The sequence below is a fragment of the Corythoichthys intestinalis genome, chromosome 6 (assembly GCF_030265065.1).
Source record: "Corythoichthys intestinalis isolate RoL2023-P3 chromosome 6, ASM3026506v1, whole genome shotgun sequence".
Classification (NCBI taxonomy): Eukaryota; Metazoa; Chordata; class Actinopteri; order Syngnathiformes; family Syngnathidae; genus Corythoichthys; species Corythoichthys intestinalis.
Genome location: NC_080400.1, coordinates 23,184,833 through 23,209,324, shown reverse-complemented (window position 1 = coordinate 23,209,324; position 24,492 = coordinate 23,184,833). Strand labels below are relative to the sequence as shown.

At 39.8% G+C, this 24,492-nt stretch overlaps 1 protein-coding gene across 1 annotated transcript; it reads left to right on the top strand.

Moving 5' to 3' along the window:
- The first annotated feature begins 367 nt into the window (after nucleotides 1-367).
- Nucleotides 368-23,786, top strand: egln2 (egl-9 family hypoxia-inducible factor 2). Its single transcript, XM_057839956.1, has 6 exons — nucleotides 368-659; nucleotides 1,269-2,679; nucleotides 16,755-16,874; nucleotides 20,500-20,636; nucleotides 22,286-22,353; nucleotides 22,445-23,786. The coding sequence occupies exons 2-6, from the start codon at nucleotides 1,489-1,491 to the stop codon at nucleotides 22,495-22,497; spliced, it is 1,569 nt and encodes a 522-aa protein (XP_057695939.1). The 5' UTR covers nucleotides 368-659; nucleotides 1,269-1,488; the 3' UTR covers nucleotides 22,498-23,786.
- Nucleotides 23,787-24,492: the final 706 nt, after the last annotated feature.

Below are 24,492 nucleotides of genomic sequence, written 5' to 3'. Positions count from 1 at the left end.
GATTTAAACTAATTCTCTGTACGATTCTGTTCACTTCGATTTAGGGGGCTTAACAATATTTGAAGCCCCCTTAAAATAGGCCTTACGACGCCACTGGGTCACCTTATTGTAGTATATTTTATTCAAATGTTTTGGTCACGTTATAGGAAAATATTATGATTCTGAGCTGCTCCAATGTTGTGTTTTTGGATATCCTTTTCGTTGTATCTTTCAGTGAAACGTGATAGAGGTGGTAATAAAGGCTCTGGTAAATGCATTCGTTGGTAACAAATGTTAGTTTTGCCTTATCTTTAGTGAGGAGTCCTGTTAGCCAATGTAGCAAGCGAATGGTGCTCACGTGGACCGCACTCGTGTAAGTGACAACAGGGAGTGGACGTGGGAATTGAGGGAGGGAGGAGAAGAGCACTTTACCGGGTCCAATGACTCCACTCGACGAGACCCACTTACGAGCGAAGACCATCTCGGTCATCATTCCTTGCGTCGGTCGTTCCGTGACGACCCGACTCGTTTCCCTTTATCTCATGGTGTGCGTGTTCGTATTTTGAATGTACGTGGGAAGGGACGTAGACGCTGCGTGGACTGGAGTAGACAATTCCGGAAATAACATGCGTACACGCAGCCCGTCACGTACGCTCAGGAATGGATTTGCATGGGCTGAAGTAAGTAATAGCGTATCACTGTTGTGAGTCGCTTTATTTGATTTCAAAGCTCAAATGCTGTTTTTATACTCCAGTAAAGATGTGTAGAAAGCAAATCTGAGGAACTTGATGACCAAAAGTTAGTCCGATTGGAGATGATGTTTACATCTGCAATAATGCTTTTTTTTTTATTTCTTAACTATAACTGGACAATGACGTTTTGGTGCTAGTCTTTATAAAGTGTGTTTGCACGTGAGTTACAAACCACATAGTGGTAGAATATGATGTTTAGGTCTTAAGTTATGTCTATTTTTAACTATTACATATAAATGGATAATAAAGATTTGTGCGAGTCTTTATGAGACGATTTTGTACGAGTCTTTACAACGTGTGTTCACGTGTGAGCTACAATTTCGGTCCGAATGATCAATTTCATTTTGGCAAAACGCGGTTGCTTTATGACTGATTGTTGATTGTGTGGTAGCGAATGTTAAAATTATAATTTGATTTTGATAAAGAATACTTAAAAATATATAAAAACAGTAACTTTCACTGTAACTGGGCCTTTATGACTGCCCGATAACAACTTACTATTAATAGGCCTAAAGTGTCTCATTTTACTCTTCGTAGACACTCAAGACTGCCTCAAAATGTTTCTGCGAATAATGGAAAAAGCAGCTCACTTCCGTTCAGGGTGACAGATGATGGTGGTTGCAGCAAAAGCTGGAAAAACAAAAATCGGACATGAAGTGGACACATCAGCTTCTATCCGTCTTAGAAACCAGCGGCTCAGCTAAAAGATGAAGGGTGGACGTGGGCTACGTGCACATCCAGCGCATGAAGAGGTGAAATGGAGACATTGGGAGACCTTTTGCAGCCAAGCTCTGCTTCCTGCATATCGCTAGCTGTTTCAGCATCTCAGGAAAGGAGGATCAGCAGCCAGCAGATTGCATGTACGGCAGATGAGGTTGTATGCACACCGCAGGTAGACATGGGAATCAATGGCTTGTGCAGGGTGCCAGTAGGGGGTCCAACCGCCGCTGAGTTCCTGACCAGTCTCGCCTCTCAAAGCGACCCCCGTGGACATCCAACCCCGATCAAACAATGCAGAACTGGTTTGCCGCTTTATAACGGTAGTTTGGCCTCTTTGTCAATGGAAGGAACCCCCGCGAGCGTTTTGGCCCACACACCAAACCCGGAACCAATGAAGGGGAATGCTGGGCCCCCTGTGTGCCCCCTCACCAGCAGGGCCCGGCTGTTAGAGAATTCGGACCCTACTATATCAAGGAGAATCAGTAATGACTCAAGAGCTAAACGGCAACAACAAAACAGAGATGGGGAGAATCAGGACTTTGGTTCAGAGACTTATATTAGTTCAGCATGGTCGGGGGATTCTGTGGACACAGTTTTTAACTCAGGGGAGTCTGACTTGAAGCGAAGGAGATTGGCTGATGGAAGTATTACTCATCATTTTTCAGGTGCCACACTGAATGCCGATTGCAGTAGGAGTTGCAATGGTGACGAGGTAGTTAACAGTCACTCTTTCACTTCCCAAACAATGTTGAGCCCTATGATCCTCCCACCCCAAATTATTCAGCACAACATATATCAGCCAGTTACCACTGGCATGCCCTATGATAACAGTCAGACCTCCTCACTGGAGACTAACGCAATTCCAACACCTCCACCATCAGAAGTGTCTGTCTGGTCAGCAGAGCGTGTCGCTATTCAGTACATCATTCCCTGCATGAAGTACTATGGCATATGCGTTAAGGACAATTTTCTTGGTCCTTTATTGGGTGAAAGTGTCTTGAAAGAGGTCGAAGTCTTAAACCAGAGTGGAAAATTCCAGGGTGGGCAGCTGGTAAGCCAAAGGGGCATTCCGTCTCGGCGCATCCGGGGTGACCAGATTGCCTGGGTGGAAGGACACGAGCAAGGGTGTGAAAACATCGGGACTCTGATGTCGTACATCGACGAGGCCATTATGCACAGCGCGGCCAATGGACAGCTGGGGGACTGTGTCATCAATGGACGGACTAAGGTAAGCAGTTAAGCTGTTTTTAGAGTTTAGATTTATTTAGAGTTTTATCCAAGTCACGCAGTGCTTGTCATATATCTACTTCCCTGTACATGCTTCAAATTCAGATTACGCAGTTGGCAGTTTTTTTACCCTCCCATTTTGGCGTAATGCCTATATTCGGGCCTGCCCCAACCATGGCTCTCATCATGCTGGCACCCAGAGGAAGAAAAATGCCCGTTGAGCTGTATCATTTGCAAATCAGCCCTTCTATCTGTGGCTTTGAAGGCAACCATATCCCGACTTATGTTTAAATATTTCAACATGGTACTGCACTCCTGGCATGAGTCAATTTCTTTTCCATTAGGATTAATTAATGGACTCTTCAAGTCCAATGTATGTATGTAATTTACTTTTCAATTCTTATAATTGTGTGGTTGAAATAGAATACACATTTTACAATAATAAAAACTATGACTAAAAATCGACATTAATGTCATGTAATGGTTGCCAGCCATATGCATGATCGAAAGCCACCAATTCTGACCTGCTTATTGATCTCCATGTTTAGTACAATCCTTACTAGTACCCAGCAACCTGGTTTGCCCCATCTGTGTTGGACTAGTCACAAACAGCCCTGTGTCTGGCCATTTACACAAGACCAAGGCCATGTTTAGACAAAGCTGGACTATCGCCCACGACCTTTGCATCTCAAGTCCTGCGCTGCTCATAGGCATACCCAAGCAGAAGTACAACACTACAAGATGGTTCAGGGGGTTTTATCAATGATTTTTAGTCTCTTAAATAACTTGGTGCATTGACAAGTTTCAGCACATTCCTAGCCCTTTTGAAATACTGCATTAGACAATGTAGCAATAGATATTGTGGAAGAAAGAGAAGTTCTTGGGAGCATTTTACAATAGAGTAGAATGAAATAGAAAGAATTGTACAAAATACGAGATTCAAAGCTTCACCATAGTGTGCACCTCATAAAACAAGTACAATAAGGCTAATATAGTAACACAGGTTACAGTGTACACAGATTGGGAATAAAATGAATAACTGACTAGCAGCAAGTGGTGATGTAGTAGTAATATAATATAGTTGTAAAATAATGTGCATATATGACAATCGTGAGGCAGATGATTGAATCGTTATGATAGCGCAAATGACATTTTGTGCATAGATATCGTTATAACAGTGGAAAAATGCTATAATGTAGGGCTGCAGCTTTCCAATATTTTAGTAATTGAGTAATCGACTAAAAATTCTATCGATTAATCGAGTAATCAGATAAAACATATTTTTAGGTGAAGAGCAATTGTAAATTTACATGAGAAAACAAGACATTTCATCTAATATTGGACCACTTTCAGTCAATCAATGTCTTTATTTTCGATGTACATTGTTGAAAACAGCCAACAATGGCATCTCAGATGTAACTAGAATAAAAACAAGACTAATTCACTGCTTTCAATCAAAAAACTTTTAGATCTTATAAGAAAAAAAAAACATATATATATATTTCTTACATTAAAATGCCATTACACTTCATAACACACATCACTCAAAAGTTAGGTGTTTTTCCCATGTGTTTCAATTGAATTTCTATTTGTGGCAAGCTATTTTTAAGTTCTAGTTAAGTTTTAAGTTGGTCTAAACTGTAAATCCTGATAGGATTTGGAGTTTTTGCAGTGTTCAAAATATGTGTATGATACCTGCTGTATTGGAGCACATTAAGGACCAGTGCTACTTGGTGTATTATCCAGCAATGACTACTGAGCTATGTTAGCTTTATTAAGTTTTAATTTTACACCCTCATCACTCTACAACGCTATGTTTTCACAGATTAAATAAAGCCTGTATGTAAGACACGTTAGCCATGCATCGACAGTGGTCATAATTAATAGAAACCTCACCCTCCGCAGGGCTAACGTTACGTGAGCGAGTGACAGTTGCGTTAATCTTATTGATTAGCGCTTGGAAGTCTACTGCTTTAAGATGGCGGCTGTTTACTAACGGCGCTGACTATTTCATTCATTTCATATGTAGTTCAACATACATGTCATCTCTATGGCTACGTTCATACTACAGGTCTTAATGCACGAATCCGATTTTTTGTCATATCCGTTTTTTTGGCGTGCCCGTTCAGACTGCTTTTATCCATTGAGACCGTTCAAGTATTACGCATGCGCACTAATTCGCAGTCCGACACGCGCTAAGCAAGAAGACCCGCATGCGCAGAAGCATCAAAACAAATGACACACGTCATCCGTCATTCCAGGGATATCATGTTTTGCTTTTCAAAAGACACAAATAACAGACATAAATAATCCCCGTTTAGGCTTATATTCAAAGTTTATATGGATCGATAGCATGCACGCACTGTCCGTGCACGTCACACACATATGGGCAGTTTGCCCCGTCTCTCTCTCGGCCGTGTAAGCAATGTTGAAATATTGCTCACTTGTAACAGAGAAAACTGAGCATTCTCAGGCTTATCCTCAACCCATTTTTATTTTTTATGACTGTTGTGAAGCCCAGCCCTTCACCGAAAGCCGTGTTCACTGCAAGCTAGGCGCTAATAACGCACAGGTGCATCGCCACGGTAACGACTCTCTCGCTATTTGATGACGTAATTGCTGCATGAAATCCGATTTGCGGGACTGGACAGTACAGACCGCCGCGACAGTCTGGAAAAATGTGGCCCAGATCGGATTTAGACCACATACGAAAGTGACCCAGATCGGATTTGAAATGGTCCCGTTCTATGCGACTTGTCACGTTCAGACCGTCAAGTTAATGCCTCACTCGAGTCGGAAAAACACGAAAAAATCGGATTCGTGCATTAAGACCTGTAGTATGAACGTAGCCTATGAGACGCATCAGACGCTACCTGCTACCACCGTAACATCATGCGGGCTAGTTTTTAGCAACGTCGGCGTCACTTGTAGCGGTTGTAGTAATTTTAAAAATTTATTTATTGCTTCTTCCTCTACGCACGTGACATCAGCGCATTGTTCCGCATTAAAAGTAGTCAGGGCAAAACGTGATGCTTAGATTTGTCAAAATTAAACGATTACTCTAGGTGAATAAAATTACTCGGATCAGTTTTTAAACTCGAGTTGCTCGAGTTGTTCGTGTATTCATTTCAGCTCTACAATAATGTAACTGCAAATATTACATTTTTAGTAGATATGATAGTGCAAATGACATTTTGTGCATAGATATCGTTATAACGGTGGAAAAATGCTATAATGCAACTGCAAATATTGCATTTGTAGTACCCAGATTGAGACAAATGGCTGACAACATAAGCATTTAGCGAGATGCACGTGACAATGTTGTGGCATTAGCAGTGCAATAATAGTTATATTTCAGTGCAAACTTGAGTTCAGTATGTTGACAGCTCTTGGAAATAAATTCTCTCTCAGTCTGTTTGTTTTGGCTGGTATGGACCGATAGCGCCTGCCAGAGGGCAAAAGGTTGACGAGATGGAAGCTGGGGTGTGTTTTATGATGCTCCTTGCCCTTCTCAGGCACCGATAGTTTTAGATTGTGGACAAGATAGGAAGGGGGCAGTCAAAGACCTTTTGACAGGTAAAAGGGCACTTCAGTACATGAGAAGTTATAGTCACATTTTGATACCAGCTCCATACTAATGAATCCCATCAAAGCTGTTTCTGGATGGTTCACAACTACTTGAGCAAATCAGCACACTTTTGTCAAAAAGCTGGAACTATTGCCAGAGGTTTCCTAGGTAACAGCCCCATACAGAGTACAGCTCTGCGCTGTCTGACAGATATGCAGAAAACAGCAGCAGAGAATTGTATCAGTATGCCCTAATTCTTGTTAGAAGAACGACGTTGTTGTTACATGACCTGTATAATTGAGTGTAGCCACCATATAATGTAATCAATTCTGTCGTGTGGTCAGTTATTTAGCTATTGGGAGAGCGCTGCAGCATAATCTCAGCCATCCCGGGCGTCTGCTGCAGCAGCTTGTCCTTAGATGCCCTTTCAGTGCTCAGTAGTGCCACCATTCCGAGCGAAGCTGGGAGTAACAGCACTTAAAACTGTCATACAACTTCCACTTGCAGATGTTGACTGATGTTTTATTTTGATGTGACTGTCAGACTTTCCAGATAGTGGAGAGTATGACAATATGATTGGAGAAGAAATGAATAAATCATTCTAGACAGTGTATACATGTTTCTTACAGCTGAATATTTAGTAAATAGGATAAAATCTGAGCTATATCTTAACTTTTTTTTGGTCTTCAATAGCTGGGTCAGTTATGCAATTTAGGTATGAGAGTGTTTTGTTGCTTGCTGAGTGCCATTTGGTGTTTTTTTTTTTTTTCTCCCTACTAGAATTTTTACTTTTTAAATCAGGGCAGCTCAAGACATTCTAATATGGAGCAGGATGAAGGCACATTTTTTCCCAGTTAAATATCTAGTAAATGAATGCAAGTTCGCAAGCTTTTAATTTTGTTAAGTGGAGCATACCTATTCCTGCTGATGCTGGAGAGAGTTAGAGTAAGGTACATTCTGAACTGGTTGCCAATTTAAAACAAGCAAAATATAGACAATCATCTGGACATACTTTAAATTAACTGGTTCGAGTTGGGGCTTTGGAGATTGATGATAAATGATCAGTATTATTTTTTAAAAATCAGCCGTAATGTGACTAATTTGGTCCCTCAAATAGATTTGAATGTTGATGGTTGTCAAGTAGTCGATTCCACTCCAAATACAGTAAATTGTAGGGCTGGGACAATCCGCTTTTGTCAAGAGCCGATCCATATCCTGATACCCGTGTGGCAATCCGATACGTATTGCGATACTTCAACTATGGCAATATATTTACCTTTATACTAAACACTGAGGAATGTATCTCTGTTTAAACTAGATGGCATTTTACATTTATTCTAGGGCTGTCAAACGATTGAAATTTTTAATCGAGTTAATCACAGCTTAAAAATTAATTAATCGTAACTAATCGCAATTCAAACCATCTATAAAATATGCCATATTTTTCTGTAAATTATTGTTGGAATGGAAAGATAAGACACAAGACGGGTATATACATTCAACATACAGTACATAAGTACTGTATTTGTTTATTATAACAATAAATCAACAAGATGGCATTAACATTATTAACATTCTGTTAAAGCGATCCATGGATAGAAAGACTTGTAGTTCTTAAAAGATAAATGTTAGTACAAGTTAAAGAAATTTTATATTAAAACCCCTCTTAATGTTTTCGTTTCAATAAAATTTGCAAAAATTTTCAAACAAAAAATAAACAAGTAGCTTGCAATTGTTGACGTCAATAATTATTGGCTCATGGATGGTGCCATAAAATCAGTCGCACCCAAGCGCCAGCAGAGGGCGACAAAACACAAAAAAAAACAAGCAACAAATGGACATGGCACTGTCATTTTAATCTGTTTGAGCAGGGCATGTGCGTTAATTGCGTCAAATATTTTAACGTGATTAAATAAAAAAAATAATTACCGCCCGTTAACGCGATAATTTTGACAGCCCTAATTTAATTTATTTATTTTTCCATTAAAAAGTGCATTAACTGTTGTAGCAACTGTTCCTGTGCAAAATAGAACAAAAACTATTTTAAAACCCTTCACATTTTATACAAGGTCCCGATCCGATACCGAAGAAAAAAAAAAAGGTAAAAAAATTAATTAATAAAATAGTTTTAAACATGTTACTGTCCCACTGAATTATTTTAAAACAAGAATAACATAGAAAAAAGGGTTTAGGTTAGCTCTACCATCTTGTAGCTGTTTTTCATGATATGCATGCACTGTGTGAGTAAACTTTTGTTCTTGTGCAGAACAGCCTGTTCTGTCTGCTCAACTGTCAAAGGATCGGGCATGTGGCCGGCACACGTTAGACATTAATGCCGTTGTCTGTCACGGCACGCATTGCTTGGTGCCAATTAGACCTTAATTTACTGTGAGCACTGATCTCAACAGAGATGTGACGTGAGCCGAGGAGCGCAGATAGAATCACTGCATGCTGTGTCACGCTGTGTGACGTTTGTTTGCGTATCTTGTGTGTGAGCGTAAGGCTCTTTCAAAAGTTACTTGAGTGCAACGTGTGAAATACTTGATTCGTTTACGGATACTGTACACTTCAATATTTGATTGACAGTATCTCATATACAGTGCCTTGCAAAAGTATTCGGCCCCCTTGAATTTTGCAACCTTTCGCCACATTTCAGGCTTAAAACATAAAGATATGAAATTTAATTTTTTTGTCAAGAATCAACAACAAGTGGGACACAATCATGAAGTGGAACAACATTTATTGGATAATTTAAACTTTTTTAACAAATAAAAAACTGAAAAGTGGGGCGTGCAATATTATTCGGCCCCTTTACTTTCAGTGCAGCAAACTCACTCCAGAAGTTCAGTGAGGATCTCTGAATGATCCAATGTTGTCCTAAATGACCGATGATGATAAATAGAATCTACCTGTGTGTCATCAAGTCTCCGTATAAATGCACTTGCTCTGTGATAGTCTCAGGGTTCTGTTTAAAGTGCAGAGAGCATTATGAAAACCAAGGAACACACCAGGCAGGTCCGAGATACTGTTGTGGAGAAGTTTAAAGCCGGATTTGGATACAAAAACATTTCCCAAGCTTTAAACATCTCAAGGAGCACTGTGCAAGCCATCATATTGAAATGGAAGGAGCATCAGACCACTGCAAATCTACCAAGACCCGGCCGTCCTTCCAAACTTTCTTCTTAAACAAGGAGAAAACTGATCAGAGATGCAGCCAAGAGGCCCATGATCACTCTGGATGAACTGCAGAGATCTACAGCTGAGGTGGGAGAGTCTGTCCATAGGACAACAATCAGTCGTAAACTGCACAAATCTGGCCTTTATGGAAGAGTGGCAAGAAGAAAGCCATTTCTCAAAGATATCCATAAAAAGCCTCGTTTAAAGTTTGCCACAAGCCACCTGGGAGACACTCCAAACATGTGGAAGAAGGTGCTCTGGTCAGATGAAACCAAAATTGAACTTTTTGGCCACAATGCAAAACGATATGTTTGGCGTAAAAGCAACACAGCTCATCACCCTGAACACACCATCCCCACTGTCAAACATGGTGGTGGCAGCATCATGGTTTGGCCCTGCTTTTCTTCAGCAGGGACAGGGAAGATGGTTAAAATTGACGGGAAGATGGATGCAGCCAAATACAGGAACATTCTGGAAGAAAACCTGTTGGTATCTGCACAAGACCTGAGACTGGGACGGAGATTTATCTTCCAACAGGACAATCATCCAAAACATAAAGCCAAATCTACAATGGAATGGTTCAAAAATAAACGTATCCAGGTGTTAGAATGGCCAAGTCAAAGTCCAGACCTGAATCCAATCGAGAATCTGTGGAAAGAGCTGAAGACTGCTGTTCACAAACACTCTCCATCCAACCTCACTGAGCTCGAGCTGTTTTGCAAGGAAGAATGGGCAAGAATGTCAGTCTCTCAATGTGCAAAACTGATAGAAACATACCCCGAGCGACTTGCAGCTGTAATTGGAGCAAAAGGTGGCGCTACAAAGTATTAACACAAGGGGGCCGAATGATATTGCACGCCCCACTTTTCAGTTTTTTATTTGTTAAAAAAGTTTAAATTATCCAATAAATGTTGTTCCACTTCACGATTGTGTCCCACTTGTTGTTGATTCTTGACAAAAAAATTAAATTTCATATCTTTATGTTTGAAGCCTGAAATGTGGCGAAAGGTTGCAAGATTCAAGGGGGCCGAATACTTTTGCAAAGCACTGTACTATTTGGTGGAAAACGTAGATATTGGAAAACGTACAGATATTTTGTCAACTATATCATTTGTTTTCATTTTGTGCTTTATCAAACTTGATATTCTGTTAATGAGAGGATTTTAGTTTTTTTCATAGTCAACACAACTGTTTATTCAGTACTTTTATTTTAACTGTCAGTATCTGCACTTGAGTAGAGCACATGCAGTTTTGCCAGCTCTCATCTCATATGACGTCTGAGCATCGATAAATAATTATTTACGTAACCTGTGCATTGGTGTGGAACCTTTATTCTACATGCGACGTCTGCACTGCTGGTGGATTACGTTAATTGTGCTTGATAACAGTGCCAATATCAAGACGCAGTTATCTTGCCATATGTAGGAGATAAAGCAATCAGTGTCGTATATTTAATAACTTAATGAATACATAATCCTTTAAGCATATTTTCTGTTCTTTCAGTGCCTACTGTTGGTTGGAATAGCTTCACAAATTGAGTAATGGCGACATTACTAGGTGCACCTGCTAATAAAATAGCAAAAATGTCTCCTTTTACAAAGGAAGTAAATTACACCGTTTCGGAAGTACGTGTTAAGTGGTATTATTATTTTGTTTTTTATGTTGAGTGTCTGAGTATCAGACATTAACATTTTATGCATAGTATGTCATTTCTAATTTCACATACAATATGAATTCCAAGTGTCATTTAAATGTACTGAAACAAAATAGCAGTTTTAATCTGGCAGGCGGTGCATCATAATGAGTTGTAATGGATGATTTACAGACATTTTTTTCATTGTGATGTAATTTGTTTAAAAGTTTAAAATACGCGAGTGAATAACTTTTTAAAGTCGGTTTTATTTTTACGGCTAAATATTAGACATCAAATAATGATTTTAAACTAAAAATGATAGAGTTTTCGAAAAATAAATATAATTACTTACCTTCTTTGTATGGCTGGGTTGCGATGTGTTCGTAAATGGGGGTTTCAGGGGTAAAACGGACAAATTAAAAATAGCTCGGGGGCATATTGTGCCATGAAACTGCTACGGCAGCACATAAACATATTACCGTATTGGCCCGAATATAAGACGGCCCTGATTATTAGATGACCCCCTTTTTCAAGACTCAAGTTTGAAAAAAGACATTTTGAACACTAAATTAATTTTTATACAGAAAGAATTACAGTACATCTGAAACAAATGATTATAACAATTAGAGGTGGGAATCTTTGGGCACCTAACGATTCGATTACGATTACGATTAGGCTCCGATTCGATTATAAATCGATTATTGATGCACCACAAACAACCCCCCCCCACCCCCCGCTTTTAATTTTTTGTACACTAGTTCCTAAATTGTTCAAAATTCCTCTCAGGCTAAACAAACTACTATTTCAGTATCAAGTTAACTGTTAAAAACAGTAAATAAAATACTCAAGTTCCCATTCTGTATCGGCAGCTTTAAACTACCTTCAATTTATTTAATGTTTTGAATCAACCGTTAAAGTTGTTAAAATTGCTCCCATTATTCCATAATTTCCCTTCTGTCTACTTTCGACGTGAAAGTTTTAAAACTGTTTCATCATTTAAAGATAGATTCAAGTCAAGATTTTGCCGATTTGGTTTTTTTTGGTTGTTTTTTAGATAAAAAGTAATTAGGTTCGCTACAACAGAGCCTTCTAGAGAAGTCTACTGCTTTAAGATGGCGCCTGTTTACTAGCGCGGGAAAGTCTGTCATTTTGCATCTAGTTCTTGGTATATGATCTAACACGGCCGTCGTCTGTCATTGCACATCTAGTTCTAGATATATGTGATATCTACCATAGCCGTATGTTGCCTTGTTTGTAGCAACTAGCAACTGGGCGCTGTTTGTAGCGGCTGACGGCTGCAGTCAGGTATTTTTGTTTGTTTTTTCATCTAGCGGCATGAGTTGAACATGATATTTACTCTCGGTCCGTTCCTCATTGCGTCCTGAAGACCGCGCTGACTGTGTTTTATTTCCGCTTTACCTGGTATAATTCAATAATCGGAATTTGGATGTTTGTGAATCGTTCTCGAATCTTCCACAGCCGAATCGCGAATAATCTAAGAATCGTAAATTTCGCACGCCTCTGATAGCAATATATTTGAGAGAAAAAGCATGTTATTTTGCCTCATTCAAATCCTAATATCTGAACATTTAAATATGTAAAGTGCAATCACATTCGTAAATGAATGGCTTCTGTTTTTTTAAATGTAAACCAATCTATTGTGATAAAACAAAAAAATTAACTGCATTAACCATCAAAGTGAAGTCTAACTGTAACTGTAGTCATGAAACAAATCTGAATAAAACATTGCAATAAAATCATGCAAACTGGTTAAACTTGAGAGTAGCTGAGATCTGCCATGACAGAACATCGCTTCAATGATATCTGGCGCCATCTAGCGTCGTGAATGGGGAGAGTAGCTGAGATCAGCCATAACAGAACATCGCTTCAATGATATCTGGCGCCATCTAGCGTCGTGAATGGGTATAATGTCTAGACCGCGAATATAAGACGACCCCCTTTTTCAGTCTTATTTCAATGCAATAAAAAAAAAAAACGTCTTATATTCGGGCCAATGCGGTATTTATCAAACACAACAATACTATTGGCTTAGAATAAAGAAGTTTATTTAAATTAGTGGTGCACAAGCAGAAACTGCTTTTTCAGCCTAGTGTGTGTTTTCCGTCGTATTCAAAGTCACTTGGCTAAGAATGAGAAACATAAGGAGGATGCCATTCAGACCCCCTTTGCCACTGTCGTTAGTTAGAAGTGACTCAAGGGACACTTTGCAGTAGTGATGGAAACCTTTGTTGGATTTCCTCTGGGTGGTAACATCTGTTGTAATACATCCTTGCTGATAATGTCAAGCAAGTGGAATCAATACTGAAGCCACGCGGAACCTGTTAGTCATGACTGACACACAGCTGCAGCTCAGGGTATGTTATGGAGAGATGATCCACTCGAGCAATATAAGTCGACAAAGGTGACAAGCCTTTCCTCGTACTCAGCCTGTGTCATAGAGTGAAGTGTGTGTGCCCTGAGACAAGTGTCTTTTGATGGGATAATGTGTAGAATAATCAATTACAAAACATTCAATAGCTACAGCTGACCTATATAGACAATGTACACTGTCATCACCTACCGATTATGGTTTAAATTTGGGTTGGAGGGGTATGGAGCTAAGCCAGGCTGTCCTAATAACAAACTTGTTGGGACGGTGCTGCGTGGAGTTCGTGAATTTTTACTCTACGAATAAATTTAATTCATGCCCATCAATTCGTAGTTTCCTGCTACTGCTGTCGGTCATCATCCACATCTTTCTGTGCTGTCAGCCAGTAAAACAATCTGTTGTACAGTGGGGAAAATAAGTATTTAGTCAACTACTAATTGTGCAAGTTCTCCCACTTGAAAATATTAGAGAGGCCTGTAATTGTCAACATGGTTAAACCTCAACCATGAGAGACAGAATGTAGAAAAAAAACCTGAAAATCACATTGTTTGATTTTTAAATAATTTATTTGTAAATCATGGTGAAAAATAAGTATTTGGTCAATACCAAAAGTTCATCTCAATACTTTGTTATGTACCCTTTGTTGGCAATAACGGAGGCCAAACGTTTTCTGTAACTCTTCACAAGCTTTTCACACACTGTTGCAGGTATTTTGGCTCATTCGTCCATGCAGATCTCCTCTAGAGCTGTGATGTTTTGGGGCTGTTGTTGGGCAACACGGACTTTTAACTCCCTCCGCAGATTTTCTATGGGGTTGAGACCTAGAGACTGGCTAGGCCACTCCAGGACCTTGAAATGCTTCTTACGAAGCCACTCCTTTGTTGCCCTGGCTGTGTGTTTGGGATCATTGTCATGCTGAAAGACCCAGCCACGTCTCATCTTCAATGCCCTTGCTGATGGAAGGAGATTTTCACTCAAAATCTCTCGATACATGGCCCCATTCATTCTTTCCTTTACACAGATCAGTCGTCCTGGTCCCTTTGCAGAAGAACAGCCCCAAAGCATGATGTTTCCACCCCCATGCTTCACAGTGGGTATGGTGCAATTCAATATTCTTTTTCCTCCAAACAAGAGAACCTGTGTTTCTAACAAAAGGTTCTATTTTGGTTTCATCTGACCATAACACATTCTCCCAGGCCTCTTCTGGATCATCCAAATGCTCTCGAGCGAACCGCAGACGGGCCTGGACGTGTACTTTCTTCAGCAGGGGGACACATCTGGCAGTGCAGGATTTAAGTCCCTGGCGGCGCATTGTGTTACTGATAGTAGCCTTTGTTACTATGGTCCCAGCTCTCTGTAGGTCATTCACTAGGTCCCCCCGTGTGGTTCTTGGATTTTTGCTCCCCCTTCTTGTTATCATTTTGACGCGACGGGGTGAGGAGGGAGTTAAAAGTCCATGTTGCCCAACGACAGCCCCCAAACATCACTGCTTTAGAGGAGATCTGCATGGAGGAATGGGCCAAAATACCAGCAACAGTGTGTGAAAAGCTTGTGAAGAGTTACAGAAAACGTTTGGCCTCCGTTACTGCCAACAAAGGGTACATAACAAAGTATTGAGAACTTTTGGTATAGACCAAATACTTATTTTCCACCACGATTTGCAAATCAATTCTTTAAAAATCAAACAATGTGATTTTCTGGTTTTTTTCCACATTCTGTCTCTCATGGTTGAGGTTTACCCATGTTGACAATTACAGGCCTCTCTAATATTTTCAAGTGGGAGAACTTGTACAATTAGTGGTTAACTAAATACTTATTTGCCCCACTGTACTTGTCCACCTCATCAGCCGAGATGAAAAAAGAAATTTTGTAAACGGGATCTTGTTCATGTAGCCTGTGCGCATGGCACCAACTCATGCGGTATTCCCTTCGCTGCACATTTTTAAAGGCATGACATGCACTTAAGAATTGAAATGTGCACTGGTCTAAGCTTCCCAGCTAGAGTGGCCTCACTGGCGTCAAGTGGGGGAAATACCAGTGTGAGACCATTGTTTTTGAGTGTGGTTTTGAATGTGTTGCTCATAATATTGACCTGCAGCTGAACTTCCACATATGGTATTTCTATGCTTTTGGCACTGTGGGAACCCAGAGGAGTGGCTTAGGCCACATTTGGTACACCTGCAAAAAGATGCACGATCCTTATCAAATGGTTTTACATTGATATACAGTGTATCACAAAAGTGAATACACCCCTCGCATTTCTGCAGATATTTAAGTATATCTTTTCATTGGACAACACTGACAAAATGACACTCTGATACAATTATAAAGTAGTCCGTGTGGGGCATATATAATAGTTGATTTATTTTCCCCTCAAAATAACTCAAAATATAGCCATTAATTTAGAAACCCCTGGCAAAAAAAAGTGAGTACACCCCTTAGTAAATACGTACATCCCTAAATGTCCAAATTGAGTACTGCTTGTCATTTTCCCTCCAAAATGTCATGTGACTCGTTACAGGAGTGCTGTCAGCATTGCTGCAGAGATTGAAGAGGTGGGGGGTCAGCCTGTTAGTGCGCAGACCATACGCCGCACTCTACGTCAAATTGGTGTGCATGGCTGTCACCCCTGAAGACGGTACACAAGAAAGCAAACTGTTTGCGGGCTTTCTTGTGTACCGTCTTCAGAAGAGTCTTCCTCCTGGGGTGAAAGCCATGCACACCAATTTGATGTAGAGTGCGGCATATGGTCTGAGCACTAACAGGCTGACCCCCCACCTCTTCAATCTCTGCAGCAATGCTGACAGCTCTCCTGTAATGAGTCACATGACATTTTAGAGGGAAAATGACAAGAAGTACTCAATTTGGACATTTAGGGATGGGCGTATTTACTCAGGGGTGTACTCACTTTTGTTGCCAGGTGTTTAGATATTAACGGCTATATTTTGAGTTATTTTGAGGGGGAAATAAATTAACCCTATTATATAAGTTGCACACAGACTACTTTTCATTTTGTCAAAGTGTAATTTTGTCAGTGTTGTCCCATGAAAAGATATACTTAAATATCTGCAGAAATGCGAGGGGTGTACTCACTTTTGTGATACACTGTAAATCCAAGGATTATCTAATGCTGATAAAGAAGTTGCAATTACATTTTCTTTCACACTGCAGGGTTTTTCTTAAACCCTCTTTTACTGTAAGGAAACAATACAAAATGGTGATCCATGACTCAAAGCTGTGGTTCGTTTCCTTTAATATAATTGTGCTGAACAAACAAAACTAATCTTCCTGTTATGCTGTCTTTCGTAGGCCATGGTTGCCTGTTACCCCGGTAAAGGTGCAGGATATGTCCGCCATGTGGATAACCCTAACGGCGATGGACGCTGCATCACATGCATCTACTATCTTAACAAGGGATGGAATGTTCAGGTATGATAATACATCCAACCCCCTACTATGTGTGGTGGATAGAGGAAAATGTCACACATTGTGATATGACAGAAACGAGTAGAGATATGACCGAAAATTCAGCGCCGAAAATAGCTGAAAATGCATTATCGTCGGAGATGTGACTGAAAATTGGAATTTGTATAGAAGTATTTTCCAAACCGCGGACATGTTGGGTGTGAGCTAGTAGTGTTAGCGAAATCGTTTGTCGCTTCTCGCCGTGTTTTGAGGACGTTATCACAAGAGGATTAAGGTTCTTCACACTATTCGGTAAGCTTTCAGTCTTCAAAACTGATAATGCATTTTTAGCCATTTTCGGCCGAATTTTAAGTGACATGCTCTGCAGTATATCATTTTCGTGTCATCAGACAAAAATGTTCGTCAACAAAATATTTTCGTTATTGTCCTCATTCACGAAAACAACAGTTGATTCCTTAAAGGGTACCTTGGATAGAAAGACATGTAGTTATTAAAAGACAAATGTTAGTACAAGTTATAATAATTTGATATTAAAACCCCTCTTAGTATTTTCGTTTCAATGATATTTGTAAAATTATTTTAACTGGTAGGTCGCCATTGTTGTTGACGTCGCTGGGCGGTGACGTCAAAGGGCCACGCTGCCGTACTTCAGTGTCACTCTAAAAAAAAAAAAAAATGTGTCACTCTTTAATTTTGTAAGGTAGTGATTTAAATACGCCACAGGGTGTCAATGGCAAGTTTTAAATTAATTAGGTATCAAGACTATCAAGCCATTGACTGCATTTTGTCCCTTGACTGACGCAGAAGTTTTCCTTTAATGCACAATGGGGTATAAGGCAGAAAGAGAGTGGACACGCATTCAGATTCGTAGCTTGGACCCCCCCGTTTATTGGCATAAGCTTTAGCAATTCCTTCACAACGAAAAATAGGTATTATATAGTGAAAATACAACAATAATAATATTCATATCTCTAAAAGAATGATGTTCACAAAAAGAAAAGTGATTCAATCTGTATTAAGGATTAAGGCCCTATTCTCACACATTCACAATCAAAATATATGCATAATACACAAAACTTACTCAGAGTTCGGTCAACTTCTATTTAAACATTTTAGCAACTGGTGTAGCTCAACAAATACACTGGATGGCAATATTTAGTCACAATATACAGACTACGATGCTGAGAGCCATTATCAGCAGTCTTGTTTGTTGTGACTGACTTTACTACGGCGTCAGTCAAGGGACAAAACGCAATCATTGTTTTGAGCTCTTATTCATTTAAAACTCGCCAATGACACCTTGTGGTGTATTTAAATCACTACCTTACATACAGTAATTAAAGAGTGACACGTTTTTTTTTTTAATGAGTGACACTGTAATGTACGGCAGCGTGGCCCTGTGACGTCACCGCCGTGCGACGTCAACAGCAATGGCGAGCTACTAGTTAATTTTTTTATTGAAAATTTTACAAATTTTATTAAAACGAAAACATTAAGAGGGGTTTTAATATCAAATTATTGTAACTCGTACTAACATTTATCTTTCAAGAACTACATGTCTTTCTATCCAAGGTACCCTTTAAAGTACTCTGGCACAGTGCTGGAATGACTTGTTTTTTGGACAAGAACTGCCATTGTATATTTGTGTTATTGGCATTATGCCAAGTATGTGTTACTGAAGTGCATCCAAACCCCATCAAATGAGTCAATTTAAGGTATATTTTAGAGCTGAAACGAACACTCGAGACACTCAAGTAACTCGAGTTCAAAAACTGATCAGAGTAATTTTATTCACCTCGAGTAATCGTTTAATTTTGACAGCTCTAAGCGTCACGTTTTGACCGGACTACTTTTAATGTGGGACAACGTGCTAATGTCACGTGAGTAGAGAAAGAGGCAATTTAAAAAAAAATAAATTTTTTTTTACTTACTGCAGCTGACAGCCGCTACTAACGACGCCGACGTTGCTAAAAACTAACCCGCATGATGCTACGGTGGTAGCAGGTAGCGTCTGATGCGTCTCATAGAGATCACATGTATATTGAACTAGATGCGAAATGACATAGTTAGCGGCGTTAGTAAACTGATGCCATCTTAAAAGCAGTAGACTTCTAGGCACTAAACAATAAGTTTAATTTTACTGTCACTCCCTCACGTAACGTTAGCCCTGCGGAGGGCTAGGTTTCTATTAATTATGACCACTGTCGATGCGTGGCTAATCTGTGAAAACATAGCGCTGTAGAGTGATGAGAGTGTAAAATAAAAACGTAATAATGCTAAATGTCAATTTTAGCACAGTAGTCATTGCTGGATAAAACAAGTAGCACTGGTCCCTAATGTGCTCCAATACAGCAGGTATCATACATTTATTTTGAACACTGCAAAAACTCCAAATCCTATCAGGACTTACAGTTTAGACTAATTTAAAACTTAAATAGAACTTAAAAATAGCTTGACGCAAATAGATATTCAATTGAAACACGTGGGAAAAACACCTAACTTTTAAGTGATGTGTGTTATCAAGCGTAATTGCATTTTTAGTAAAAGTTTTTGAGTGAAAGCTGTGAATTAGTCTTTTTCTTTTAATTCTAGTTTCATCTGAGATGCAATTGTTGCCTGTTTTCAACAATGTGCATCGAAAATAAAGACATTAATTGACTGAGAATGGTTAAATATTAGATGAAATGTTTTGTTTTCTCATGTATATTTATAATTGCTCTTCACCTAAAAATGTTTTATCTGATTACTCGTTTAATCGATAGAATTTTCAGTCGATTACTCGGTTACTAAAATATTCGATAGCTGCAGCCCTAGTATATTTATTAAACAGTCAATATGGCCTTAACTTAGAGATCGGCATAAAAAATGCACTGTAGTCATTCTCCATAGTTTTGAGCAACAATATAGGGAAAGGCATTATCTGTATTAATTGATATTCTTATAATCCGAAGTACCGGTATGTGTTTCCATGAAATCAATATGATGACAAACAAACCTGTGTTTAGTAAGGGATTTTGTAATCTTAATATGAACATTGCCAGTTTTTATAATATCAAATATGTGATATCGAGTTTTGTGTGCATTTGAGATATTTTTAATCCCAATTTGTCATAAAGTTTCAAATCTAGACAGAAAAACAGAATGGCTGTAAAAGCTTTCTCGCTTCCGTTGCATTAAAAAGTTCAGTTTACACTGACTACTGCATTATGGGTAGCCCCCACCTTGTATAGAATTGAATGTCATCTGGTATTACATAGACTGTCTTCGGTTAATGAATCATGCAACACAAACAAACCACTTGACATGAGGCTCATCAATAGTTTTAGGTCGCATACTAGGTTGAAAACTGAAACAAAATGATGTGCAAAATAATTATAACGGCTAATTAGATACGGCAGTTTTGATTATATTGCACTGGAAGGGAGCAAAAACATACTTTGTTTCACCTTTTGAATAAGATACATTCATAGCCCACGGAAAAACTACATGCTCAAAAGCTTTTAGAAAAAAAATCCATAATCATTAAATCAACAACAAGCAAATGCTGTTTTATTCGTGGTTACTGTTCATTTTCCCTGCATGTGACTTGAACAAACAAACAGAAAAGTAATGTTTCATGTTATCATAGACACAAGGAGGGGTGCTGCAGATCTTCCCCGAGGGCAAAAATGTGGTGGCAAACATTGAACCCTTGTTTGACCGACTGCTCATCTTCTGGTCAGACCGCCGCAACCCACATGAAGTCAAGCCGGCCTACACCACTCGGTGGGTTTCAACCTGAAACATTTTTAACATAGGTCTTCATTTACGTCACTGAACACCATTCATTCTCCTCTCCTGGTTGGGGGTGTTGAGGTGGGGTCAAAGGCAGGAAGTATGTGTTTCCTGAATTGGGGGTGGGTGTGCTGGCGGGGAGGAGGGTAGCCTGCTGGCGTGGAGGAAGGTTCAATTGCAGGGCTTGTGCTGGCGAGGCACACACATGAGAGACAGGAATAAACAACACAGCCCCACAGGAGAGAGGAGATACTGTGGAAATTAACTCCTGGGTGACTGAGACATCAACTTCAGCTCCAATCATGGCTTACCCTAAAGCAGCACTTTTAAATACTGGGTAGTGAAACATCTAAATAAGTTCCTGGAGGTATTTTTAGTTTGAAAAGTGGGGAAAGTTTGGACATACTCTCTTTAAAGTATTTAATGTTATGTCAAATACTGGGACCATGGCAAACGTTTTAAAAAGGAGGTGGTTTTATATTTTGTGGGTGACAACGCTCCCTGTCCACAGAGAAGGCCTCTCGGCCGACGACTAATGATTTATTGCACACCATGGTCGCCGGCCGATAAGCCTCCCGCTCTCATCTCCGGTTCTCGATTGTGTCGAGACTTCCACCCCACTCGGTCCTCTTCACTTGCCCGCCTATAGAGCCCTATACTGGGCTTGGGCTCGGGCAGCCACGCGCTCCGACGTGGAGCAGTTTGTCCACCGAGAATGCGCCATTTTCCGCGTTCATTCCGCTCTGCGTCCCCGGCGATGAGCAATGCCTACCTGCCGGGGCAGCACCAGAACGACGAGCCGAAACTTGCTCACCACCAGGGGCTGGCCGATCGGTGAAGACAATCACCCCGGCCGCCTTGTGTGACATGATTTGGGGTAGTTTTGTGTGATTTTTAGTTTTCTAAAGGCGAGGAAGAGACTTGGAAGAGCTGCTTGTTCGGGTTAACATGTCGCCTAGCTCTCACGCCTCCTGTTTTGTTTACATTCTTTCCTCCGTCTCCGAAGCCGGGGCAGGAAATGGCAAAAGCCGGACTAACTCCAGTGGCACCGTTCAGGAGGTTTAAGAAGTCGGCAGTTTTGATCATTATGTAGTAATTTAGCCCTTTCGTACTGAATAAATGCATTTTTAATATTTCATATTCCATTTAGCACATGACTGTTATTTGTCATGACCATACAATTTATTTAGCAATTGGGGAAAAATACTTGGATTAAAAACAATATCCTGTATAAATATTGGCGTAGAGGGATAAAAACAATGATGACATTTTGCTGCTCTCTATCGCATTTTCCTCATTCTGAATCTTCCTCGTCCATTGGGCTGCATTCTAAATAAACTGAAATCATTAATCTGCCGACATCATCACACAGATGGCGGCGACAGAATGCTGTAATGACAGGTGTAGCTAAACAACAGCTTGAAACTCATTTCTTGTCATCTGCGCTTTGCCAAATTGTTGTATATAGTCGAATTGTTTAAAAATATGATTTTAATTCACATAATAATGCTATTTAAGATTTTTTTTATGCTGTCACAGGTGATTTAAACTATCATTTATTTTTAAACTCAAGCTTCATAGGCATCTTACATGATGAGACACTACTTATGACTAATAATTCAATCCTTTTTGTCTTCCAGCTATGCTATCACAGTATGGTACTTTGATGCCAAAGAAAGGGCAGAAGCAAAAGAGAAATACAGGCTAGGTAAGCTGGAAAAATGCTGTTAATCAGTTGTTAAGACACTTTGGCTATATTGCGATTAATGTACTACTTTCTCTGCTTCCTGCGTCCATAGCAACAGGACAGAAAGGTGTTCAAGTGCCTGTCAGTCAGAACAGCAGGACATGAATCCTGCTAATCACCGGCGAGCCAGCATAAAAGCACCGTGTGCCTTTCTGAGCTCTTAATGGATGCCATAAAAGGAGTTAAACTGTCATTCACTTGTGCTGCTCTGGTAAAGGTCAGCCTGAGGTCCAACGCCGTGAAAAATGGCACTTCCCTTTTAAACATCTCACTGAATCCTCACTGATTGGGACAACCAACTGGAAAAAGACGACTCACATTTGTGTGACGTGACAAATCCCTTGTTCCTTTCCAAACGAGAAGAACATAAATCCAATCGGAAACACAAGGAGCGTAGATAATCAACATGACATTTTCTCCCTCCAATGACTTACTGTACAGATGTGAAATGGCCTTAATGGAGAACTACTGACTACTTGACAATGAGGATAAGATGGTACTTGTTTTTTCAGTACTCACCATCCATGCTAAACTGAACTATCCACTGAAGATAGTAGAATAGGAAGATGCATGAGCGTTTCATTTTCTCTCTATTCAATGTGTTGACTGACAGAATTACAACATGAGTGAAGACTTTTGACTCAAACATGGCTTCATTGTGTCAAACAGGGTCTCATGGAAGAATGTTGTGTGCATGTGTATGCGTGTCCACTTGAACAAGTACGAAATTTAGATGCTGACCATATGCTGATGAATAATACAAAGAGAACTCTAGTTGAAATTATAAACCAAAAACAGAATTTACACTTACTGGCCAAACCTGAGCATAGATGAGCTGTATTTACACTGCACAGGTAAAAGAGGGATATCTAAGCCCAGAATTCTTCATACCCTGTAAGCCAAGCGCAAGAGATTGTTTGTTTGTCCAGGGTAAAACGTCAGCCTCAAGTCTTGTCCAGCACATTAAAAAACAAAAAAATCAAGATGGGGCTCAATCATAGTCATTTACCAATATCATAACTGTTTGTAGTACGCAGTGGCGCAGAACTGCATTATTGGTTAAATGCATATGACTTGAATACATGTACTGCACAGTAAAATCTTTTCACGACCAAATTACCAAATGAACAACAGTCAAAACCGACCTTGCTTTATTGTTTAAATACAAACCTTGTATTAGAATCTGCAGGAGCTCGTGAGTTGATCTGCTAATTATTACTAACATAGGTTGTTATCAGGATGTACATTTTATGTAGAAATAATAAAATACCAAGCACAATGTTGAGCCCCACACATACATAAACAGTATGTGAAGTGCAGCATCTACAGTGGGGCAAATAAGTATTTAGTCAACCACCAATTACGCAAGTCCTCCCACTTGAAAATATTAGAGAGGCCTGTAATTGTCAACATGGGTAAACCTCAACCATGAGAGACAGAATGTGGGAAAAAAAGAAAATTGCATTGTTTGATTTTTAAAGAATTTATTTGCAAATCAAGGTGTAAAATAAGTATTTGGTCAATACCAGAAGTTCATCTCAATACATTATTATGTACCCTTTGTCGGCAATATCGGAGGCCAAACGTTTTCTGTAACTCTTCACTCTTGGCTTGGTGTAAAGAAATCAACTGTCGGAGCAATTATGAGAAAATGGAAGACATACAAGACCACTGATAATCTCCCTCGATCTGGGGCTCCATGCAAGATCTCACCCCGTGGCGTCAAAATGATAACAAGAACAGTGAGCAAAAATCCCAGAACCACACGGGGGGACCTAGTAAATGACCTACAGAGAGCTGGGACCACAGTAACAAAGGCTACTATCAGTAACACAATGCGCCGCCAGGGACTCAAATCCTGCACAGCCAGACGTGTCCCCCTGCTGAAGCCAGTACACGTCCAGGCCCGTCTGCGGTTCGCTAGAGAGCATTTGGATGATCCAGAAGAGGACTGGGAGAATGTGTTATGGTCATATGAAATCAAAATAGAACTTTTTGGTAGAAACACAGGTTTTCGTGATTGGAGGGGAAAGAATACGCAATTGCACCATACCCACCGTGAAGCATGGGGGTGGAAACATCATGCTTTGGGGCTGTTTT

Bases quoted from the DNA above. Each gene is read 5' to 3' on its own strand.
- egln2 (XM_057839956.1), top strand. From the start codon at position 1,489: ATGGAGACATTGGGAGACCTTTTGCAGCCAAGCTCTGCTTCCTGCATA. The intron at 16,875-20,499 runs GTATGATAATAC...ATGTTATCATAG, and splicing joins ACAAGGGATGGAATGTTCAG to ACACAAGGAGGGGTGCTGCA. The intron at 20,637-22,285 runs GTGGGTTTCAAC...TTTGTCTTCCAG, and splicing joins AAGCCGGCCTACACCACTCG to CTATGCTATCACAGTATGGT.